Source organism: Oncorhynchus mykiss, chromosome 4, assembly GCF_057628025.1.
Source record: "Oncorhynchus mykiss isolate SJ-2025 chromosome 4, ASM5762802v1, whole genome shotgun sequence".
NCBI classification, from domain to species: domain Eukaryota; kingdom Metazoa; phylum Chordata; class Actinopteri; order Salmoniformes; family Salmonidae; genus Oncorhynchus; species Oncorhynchus mykiss.
Genome location: NC_143025.1, coordinates 59048955 through 59058671, shown reverse-complemented (window position 1 = coordinate 59058671; position 9717 = coordinate 59048955). Strand labels below are relative to the sequence as shown.

The 9717-nt window shown below is 40.5% G+C and overlaps 2 protein-coding genes across 2 annotated transcripts; one reads left to right on the top strand and one right to left on the bottom strand.

Moving 5' to 3' along the window:
• The first annotated feature begins 266 nt into the window (after window positions 1–266).
• Window positions 267–3391, top strand: LOC110522051 (proteasome subunit alpha type-6). The gene is made up of 7 exons (XM_021600118.3): window positions 267–436; window positions 1215–1309; window positions 1435–1516; window positions 1745–1900; window positions 2168–2346; window positions 2529–2623; window positions 2834–3391. Exons 1-7 carry the CDS (start codon window positions 361–363, stop codon window positions 2889–2891), a joined length of 741 nt encoding a protein of 246 aa, XP_021455793.1. The 5' UTR covers window positions 267–360; the 3' UTR covers window positions 2892–3391.
• A 2212-nt stretch (window positions 3392–5603) lies between these two features.
• LOC110522049 (NF-kappa-B inhibitor alpha) lies at window positions 5604–8147 on the bottom strand. The gene is made up of 5 exons (XM_021600117.3): window positions 7743–8147; window positions 7110–7218; window positions 6599–6895; window positions 6219–6476; window positions 5604–6003 (listed from the first exon to the last, which is right to left on the bottom strand). Exons 1-5 carry the CDS (start codon window positions 7985–7987, stop codon window positions 5971–5973), a joined length of 942 nt encoding a protein of 313 aa, XP_021455792.3. The 5' UTR covers window positions 7988–8147; the 3' UTR covers window positions 5604–5970.
• Window positions 8148–9717: the final 1570 nt, after the last annotated feature.

Genomic DNA, 9717 nt, shown 5'->3' with positions numbered 1-9717 from the left:
AAATCGTTTTTTCTCTATAACCCAATATGTAATGCATACATTGTGATTTGCATTGGGGGCGTTTATTTGACCTTGGAACATGTTTTAAAAACCCACATGTAATGCAAATGTCACTTAAATATGAACAAATATGAATCAATGTTCATGTTTAGAGGATTATTTTTCATACATCATGAATAAATATTGGTTAATGACACCTTACTACCATTAAATGGGGGACGTTTATTTCGAACGTTTCCCGAAATTCCGTGATCCGGAAGTACTTTTAGTATTGATGAGATGCTGGTTCATTTATGCATGAAGTGAGATTTGTGTTTACAACATATTTTTCACTTCTTAGCTAACCAAATTCCAACCAAGATGTCCCGGGGCTCAAGTGCAGGTTTTGATCGTCACATCACTATCTTCTCTCCAGAGGGTAGACTCTACCAAGTTGGTTAGTACGGTATATTTCAATTTGCATGCACACAATATTGTACCCAGCTTGGTAAATGCTCTGTCATTGTTCCTAGCTAAGTAGCTAACGCTAATAAGTTGATCACTAGCTAACTTGCATTACGTCTATAGTCATTTTTTAAATTTAACATATTCAAATTCTGCATGCAGTTTTAAGTTTCGAAATTTAGTTTGACTGCCCCCAACGACTAATGTAGCTAGCTAACGTTAGATATCCGCACAATAAGCAGAATGCTCAGCTTGCTAGGCTAACACCTGATAAGAAACACAATTAAAATAACTAGCTAGCTACCTACTCACTCAACATGAAATTGTAATTTGTACTAGCGACTGAACACATGTTGCTTTATTGTGGTAATTGTAGACGTGAGTGCAGCTAGCTAGTTGCTAGTGAGGGAATCTAGCTAACCACAGTATGTTGTTAGCAAGCTAGGAAGTCTCGCGAGGCAATCTTAGTAAATCTCAACGTGAAGGAAGAATGGGTGTCAGATACAATTATGTGTATAATCATTGGTCAGACATAGAGATCCTATTAGGATCGTGATTCCTAATTATATGGTATCAGAGGTGTGCTGTTATCTGAAGTGCTTTTGACCTTTATTTAACTAAGCAAGTCAGTTTTCAATGATGGCCTAGGAACAGTGGGACGACAGATTTGTACCTTGTCAGCTAGTCCAACGCTCTAACCACTAGGCTACCCTGCCGACCCATGCACTGATTCGATCGTGTTCTGAATAACCCTGTTGTGTTTTACACAGAATATGCTTTCAAGGCCATAAACCAAGGTGGTCTCACATCAGTAGCAGTCAGAGGTAAAGACTGTGCAGTAGTCGTCACACAGAAGAAAGTACCGGTAAGTTCAGCTGTAAAACCATGCCCGTTTACCTCATTGTTTTAGGCTTTTCACAAGTGGAGTACTAACTTACTCCAACAATTTGATTCCTTAAAAAGGATGTTACCTTGTTTTGTCTCTACTAGGACAAGCTGTTGGATGCCTCCACAGTCACTCACCTGTTCAGGATAACGGAGAACATTGGCTGTGTGATGTCAGGGATGACAGGTAGGAGTAGGATACACAATGCCTTAGCAAGACTACTTGGTAAACTGCTACGATGGTCAAAGCCAACTCTTATTAACAACTTCACTTTTACTTGTATCCCAACTCATATAATTCAACTCTTACTAAGAAAAGTACTCTTCCCCCTTCCATATGCATAACACTAAGGCCTACATTGAAATTGCCTATTCCCAGTGCTGGCTCTAACTGGTTGACTCTTCTCTCCTCCAGCGGACAGCAAGTCCCAGGTTCAGAGAGCGCGCTACGAGGCAGCCAACTGGAAGTACAAGTATGGTTATGAGATCCCAGTGGACATGCTGTGTAAGAGGATTGCTGACATCTCTCAGGTGTACACACAGAATGCTGAGATGAGGCCGCTGGGATGCTGTAAGTGCATGTTTATTCATGTTCACCATCACTGGATTTATGTGTGTTGGAACTGAAATTTGAAGCACAAGTTCTACATACTAAGCAGTCAAAAGCATGGAATTGTAATGAGCCGTGTTGTACTCCTAATTTGAATTCAGACAATTATAGAAAGACAATGCCAATGCATCTTTCCCTGAAATCGTTTACAACTCTTAGATTATCTTCTGCACAAACAAAATGTTCTCCTTGACCAGTATCCTGTCTTTCCTTACTTCTGCTTTTCAGGCATGATAGTGATAGGTGTGGATGAGGAGTGTGGTCCCCAGGTGTACAAGTGTGACCCTGCAGGCTACTACTGTGGGTTCAAGGCCACTGCTGCAGGGGTCAAACAGACAGAGGCCACCAGCTTCCTGGAGAAGAAAGTCAAAAAGAAACTCGACTGGACCTTTAAAGAAACTGTTGAGGTAGAAAACCCCTTCCACTCCGCTAACTGTGTATATAGAGTACAAAGTTTAGTGATACAACGAAATTAACTACTAAGTGAAATGTTGTACAGTCAGCATTTGTTTCTCCCCTCTGCAAAAACAGTAGATGTGATTGCAAGTGGTTTAATTGTATCTCTCTCCTTCTGCCTCCCTCTCTTCAGACCGCCATCACCTGTCTGTCAACAGTTCTGTCAATTGATTTCAAGCCCTCTGAGCTGGAGATAGGAGTCATCACAACAGAGGATCCTAAGTTCAGGTGAGGCACCACTCTGCTCTGAACACTCTCACTTAGCATCATTAGGCCCCATATAAAATACAGTAAGACCTTTGTTGTTTAGAAAGTGTGTAAAAGAGGTACACTTTAGGTGTGGGGGTGTTATATTGGCCTGTCCCACTAATGTACTGCCAGAATTGTGTTGTTGCGAAGTTGTGAGGAATTTGAATCTGTATTTCTTTCTAACTGCAGGATTCTGACCGAGTCTGAGGTGGACGTCCACCTGGTGTCCCTAGCGGAGAGAGACTGAGCCCAGAAAGACTACAGAGTCCCAGAGAGAGATGTGTAACTGAATGATGGGATTTGTAGTCCCCCTGTTGAAGAATGGTGTTATCCTTGTATTTTACCCCCTGTTCCATTAAAAATGTTTCTAGTAAATTCTTATATTTTTATTAATTTAATTTATTTTCAGTTAGATCTGTCCCGGCATTTTCTCTCAGGTACTAGTGACAGACTGTGTAGGAGTATGACAATATTTTTCTTTTTAAATCAGTGCTCCATGTGTGACCCATAGATTTGACTGAATTCTGTGCACCAGGCCTTCGTTATCTGACCTAGTACAAATTTGACTTTTTAACTTGTTAAAGGTCTGATCCAAAGGTTTTGTATATGTTTTCGCTAGTAATTCTGAAAGTAGTACTCATGAGGGTTCAGGAAATGTTGCACAGTTGTGTACTACGTCATCCATTTCGTATGTTACATACAACATATAAATAAATTGCAATTCGTAGGATGTGTTCCGAATTCCAATTCGTACAATGTGTTTCAAATTTGTAAGTGCATTTCTACAATATGTTTAAGTGCTTAAGATCCGATTCTCTCTTTTAAATTAGGTGAACTGACTGAGACAGATTTAGAAACTGGGAAAGTTTTGAACATTTCTGCAGAGTAGAACATTGTCTTCCTGTTGTGGTTCTGCTCATTTAATCACGTCATACTGCAGAGCTGTGGTAAAGGTTCTTTACTACAGTCAGTCAAAACTGGTTGTGTCCTGTTTAGCTCCTATCATTTCTATGCATTCTCCACTTTCAGAAAGTCAAAAATACATTTGTTTGAAAATGCACCTCAGGCGACAATCACAAGGCAAACCGTTTTGAGAAAAGAGTGCAGTATTTATATGTGATATGAGAGATGTCAGTAAAAGGTGTTTACATACCTGAATGCATAGCGGGTAAAGGTTGAATGGCTTCCCGATAAATGTATTATCAATAAGTGAACTAGATGGGATATTTGCCTATTGGAAAACGTCACATATCGAATGCCGTTTCGATTACAGAAGCAAAAGACTAATCCAAAGCCTCAGGATTAGTGTTTTGTTGACTCGTTATGTTAGTTCTAAGGCCAGAGGGTATGAACAGATCACATGCAGAGGTACTGTTGCGTCCTTGGGTGAGGCTGAGTCAGATTCCTTGGGAAATCCCCTGAGAATCCAGAGGTCTATAGGCCAACTGATGTTTATGACCCACAGCAATTATAGGGTCCATTTTACACTGCCAGTAGTCCAAAGATCATGTATTTTTCTACCACTGACGGACTATAATAGTGTTTTTCAGATGTGCAACTGGGAGCAAGGGTTGCTGAAGGAGAGCTGCGGATTTTAGAATATTCATATGAAAATATGTCGCCAATTGGAAACCTGGGGTATGTTAAGTCAGCTGAAATTCAGCCTTGTCCTGTGTTATACTTTTAGCTCTCAGGGTTTCCCAGTAGTCATTACTGCTTCTGGTAATACAAATAATAAGCATGGGTAGTCCAGTCTGGTAAATTTCAATAGTTCCCAGATTGGTGAACAGTAGGTTTTCTACAGAATGAGTCGGCTCTTCCTATGCCTACCCAGACTGATTCAGTGGTGCTTCTGAGGTGTAATGTTTTGTATAAAACAGTACAGAGCAGGAGCTCCTCTTACACATCCAATCCGGGAGGGACTTTTAAAAATGTGACTCACAGATCTGATGACCCCACCCCAATCAAGAAACCCCAGACTGGTCCTCTGTAGCTCAGTTGGTAGAGCATGGCATTTGCAACAACAGGATAGTGGGTTCGATTCCCAGGACTAGCCATACGAAAAAAGTGTGCACGCATGACTGGTGCTTTGTATATAAATGGCATATATTATTTATTTATTACAAGTCCTGTGTGTGTTATGTGGGGGAAGGGGAATTCACTTGTCTTGCAAGTGGTGAGAAAAAGTACCATGTTTTCATACTTGAGTAAAAGTAAAGATATCTTAATTGAAAATGACTCAAGTGAAAGTCAACCAGTAAAATACTACTTGAGTAAAAGTTAAAACGTATTTGGTGTTACATATACTTAAGTATCAAAAGTAAATGTAATTGCTAAAACATACTTAAGTATCAAAAGTAAAAGTATAAATAATTTTAAATTCCTTATATTGAGCAAACTAGACGACACCGTGTTCTTGTTTTTTTTAAATGTGTGGATAGCCAGGGTCACATTCCAACACTCACACATAATTTACAAACGAAGCATTTGTGTTTAGTGAGTCCGCCAGATCAGAGGCAGTTGTATTTTGGAATGTTCCTTTGACCCGTTTTCCTGTCCTAAGCATTCAAAATGTAACTAGCACTTTTGGGTGTCAGGGAAAATGTATGTTGTAAAAAGTACATTATTTTCTTTAGTGAAAGTTGTCAAAAATATAAATAAATAGTAAAGTACTGATACACCAAAAAAAAAAAACTTTCAAGTATTTCTACATAAGTACTTTACACCACTGGCCTTGTGTGGGATTTTCTTTGTGAGTAATGTTGGCTAAGTGAGGCAGTTTATTGAGATGGTTTGATACTGTATATTACTGTGTAAAAATGGCCATGGAGAATTACTAGAATGTGACAGGAAATTCAGGACTGTACTGTGAGACAGTTGGCTGAAATAATAATCGTGTCACAGGAAATGAACCAAAACCACAGTGCGTACGAGTAGTAAATAAAGCAGTGAAAATCCATTTATAGATGCACATTTTATTCATTATTTTCAATAGTGTTTCACTCACATTTAATAAAAACATTCACAAGTATAAAAATATCTCTGTGTATTTACAATATATTACTGATATATACATGAAAATAGGAGAATTCTCTCAGGTCAGGGGTCATATGTGTTCCGGTGCTTTTGATCTTCACAGAACACCAGACTTCCATCCCAACCGAACGGCATCTTCAGTCTTGTCTCTCTGTCGCCTTTTCTGTCTGCCGGCTCTAGGCGGCTCTCCCGAAGGCTTCTGGGACCTGGAGTTCCCACTGTGCTTTGACTGGACTGGCCCGTAGCAGCTTCATCGACTTGACTTCACATCACCATGTGATGCGACCACTTCAATTCTGCCCGAATGTAATGTCATCGTACATCTGTGTAGAAAAAAGAAACAACGAATCTGTAAACTCAACTCATTTAAATAGAAAAAAAATATGTATTTGTTAGTCAATAGTCAATCCACTTGAGCAGAGAGAGCCTTTCCCCCCTCTCTCTAGTACTGCAGTTTTTAATTAATTTAACCTTTGTTTATATAGAGATCAAATCTCTTTTACAAGTGAGACCAGTGTAGCTGTTGTTAGCTTCTCACCTGTTCATCATCAGACATGCACTCCTCCTCGCTCTCTTCTGATTCGCTCTCAGGCAGCTCTCTGAGCTCCTGGTCTGTCTTCTCATACAGCTGGTGGCAGATCTCAGTGTTCTGACGCCCGTAGGTCAGGTGGTACGGCGTGTAGCCCCCGTATGTCACACTGTTGACGTCTGCCCCCAGGGAGAGGAGCCGGTGGACCAGGGATAGGTTCTGGAGGTCTACAGCCAGGTGGAGTGCCGTACGACCGCTACATTGTTCCTGAGGGGAAACAAAAATACACCAAATGTTAGGTTTTTTTGGTTTGAGAATACATTTAGGTGTTCAATCATCAATGGGGATACTTGATTATTGGCAACAGAATACCTGTGTGATGAACATACCTGTGCATTGATGTCGGCACCAAGTAGAACCAGACTCTCCACCATGGAGAGGTATCCATTTATTGAGGCAAGGTGGAGGCAGTTGTGTCCGCTGTAGTTGGGGAAGGTGAGGATGTAACTGAGGTGGCGGAGGCAGTTTTGGGTGATCACACTGAAGGAGGTGAGAGAGCCCTTCTTACAGGCGATGTGGAGGGCGGTGTTCCCACTGTCGTCTACTAACCGTGGATCACAACCGGCCTTCAGTAGCCTCTCTACAAGATGGGGCTGTTCTGTGATTACTGCCAGGTGGAGCGCAGTCTGAGAAAATAATTAGGTGGTTAGATATCGTTTTCAGGTGTAAGTACCACCATTTAGATGGCTTGTTTATAACAGTTAATAACTATATGTGTCGTGATGACCACTTGTTCAATAAGACAGTTGTTTATCAACCAATTAATTGTTTTAATTAACAAAGGAAGTATGTTTTTTAATTGATCAATTATCTATTTCCCCATTGGTCATCAATAGTTACCTGTCTCTGATTGTTTTGTGCGTCCAGTAACATATTATCATTGTGTGACAGTTTGATCATATGCTCGGCTTGTTCTGTGGCTTCATGAATAATGGCCAGGTGGAGAAACCTGTGTGGAGGAGGGGAAAATAAAAGTTTAAAAAAGGCTGTGATTCAGATATGCATGGCGCATAGGAAGTGGTTGAACAAAGAGCGAACACTAGAGCCTTGCGCAATAAAGGATTTTTTTAGGGTTATTTCCACCAGTTGCGGCTTGACACATCTGATGCATTATCATTCCTGGCATCTCGTCAGGGACTTTCCTAATTGCGCAGAGCTGACTTTAGCACCGCCTAGGCGCAGCTCTGAGGCAAAGTACATACTCATCATACAACTGAGTCCAATAGTCATTTTGTTAACTTGCAAATTATGACTATCAGCTGCTTAATTTTACAGCATCTTGATAACATGAGCATATCTGTAAGTTTTGTATACTTTATGAAAGCATACGATTTTGCATAAAATGCTGTATTCTTATAACATTGCTTTAGATTATAATAGAATATTTCAATTAGCCTTTTTGCACTTGCAGTAGGCCTATAGGCCTACATCCCTTTTAAATGCAACATTACCCAAAGATAAAAGTGAACTTACGTGTCGCCATCCTCGGTTACTGTTTTCCTCCAGGGTTCATTACTGCAGGGGTTTGCCAAGACTTCGACATTGGCCACTCTCAATTCCTCCAGCTCCTTCACAAGATTACCATATTCATCCTCTTTTAGAGAATCCAGACCACTATCAAAACGGTCTTCTTGGCAAGGTACCATTTTCCCGTGCTTCGATTCCATATCATCATAGTTATAATCCATTTGTTTGTGGTTTGAAACTGTAACATCCATAGTGAATAGACTAACTGACTGATAAGTCGACTCACTTCTCTGTTCTCTCTCAAGTTTGGAATTGGAGTGTGTGTTGGAGGGAGGCGCCAGTGGGTTTAATGCTCTACGGGGAGGAGACAAAGAATGGGGGATTTCCACGTTGAGTTATCTCGACACAACTAGCAGGGAAACTCATAGACTGGGCTTTTATGAGAAGAATTCCCCCTCGAATTAGCCCCACAGACTCAGAGTAAGAATGAAAACTTGTAGTTTCCTATTAGACATCAAAATCTACCTGTGATGCAGACAGAAATACCTTCAATGAATGAGATAAATGAATGAGAGACAAAGCCTTTGACAGGTTCTAGAATAAATCCCTTTTCACTTGGGGAATTAATGTGTCATAACGAGGTAATTGAGGGAAATTACATAATTGTTCAGCACATTTTGACTGTATACAGGACAGACTAGTATTTTGAGAACTATGCATGCAGGTGTTCCATGGAATGTAAATTGAAGGTCAACCAGTGTGTGAAATATTATTATTAGTTTACCCTATTTATTATTGTACTATTACAGTTCTGCACCTCACCTGATCTCATATGCTATCATACATGGATAAAATGCGTATCTGCAAGCATAAACAGATAATACAATGCAAATGTATTCTCCATATGGCCAGGTTTTATCCAGGTTGGGATACCATGTTGGAGGGATGTTTGCAGCCTTCATGTAGGAATACAGAACACAAGTCCAGTGTGGGGAAAACAAAACCAAAATATTCCCTCTAGTTGCACGATTCACATGTCTTTGGTGAATCAGATAGGGTTGGGAGACAGATGATTCCACAGGGACTCTCTGACTGCAGAATTAAAAAAACAGGGGGCATGGAGTACATAACCCCTTCAATGAGTCTGACACTGCTGCATGTTCCTTCATGGGATATAGCCTACTGGAGTTACCCTTATGTAATATTACATGACATTCCCTTGGAAATCAAAAGGGTTTCCCTAAAACAACACTATTGAAAGCTGTAGGTTATGCAAACATCTTTGGTATTTACATCATGCTTGATGTTTGACCCAGTCTAAGGATGTGAATGTGTGAGGGGGATATCACCACAGAGGGAAACTTCTCACCTTGCATAACATCTCTGCTGGCCTTAACTTGCGTGAGAGCGTTTATAAACTCTATACTGTCTACCTGGGATAGCCGCACCCTGACATATCAACTGAAAACTTCATGTTTGCACAGGGACAGATGATTTTAACAACATAGCAACCGTAACCACTAACAGTAAGCATTCACACATCTGTGGGGCGATACTGGGTGTGATGACACTGTACACACACACCCTGCTGTCTGATGTAAAGTGAGGGTGTGCGTCACACCGTCAGGAGTCATGACAACAGGCAACAGGCACACTCCTTTATCTGTGTAACAGAACATCTCTCTGACAAGTAAAGTGCCACAATACTGAAACTAGGCTAAGGACATAATATGCTTTTTCTGGAGGGGATTTGAGTCATATTTCATAATGTTATCATGAGTTTTGATTAGATTTTTATAAGGACCCCCCCCCCCCCCCTGCCAAAAATATAGAAAGTCCTTGCTAATTTGCTACAGTAAAATGTTGTAACATCCTTCCTTCAGCCAATTTGTTCTGTGTTTACTATGGTTTCCATGCGCACCATTTCTATCACCTTAGACGCCTTAATCTCTCTACATTGCCCTCTATCGGTTTGCAGTTG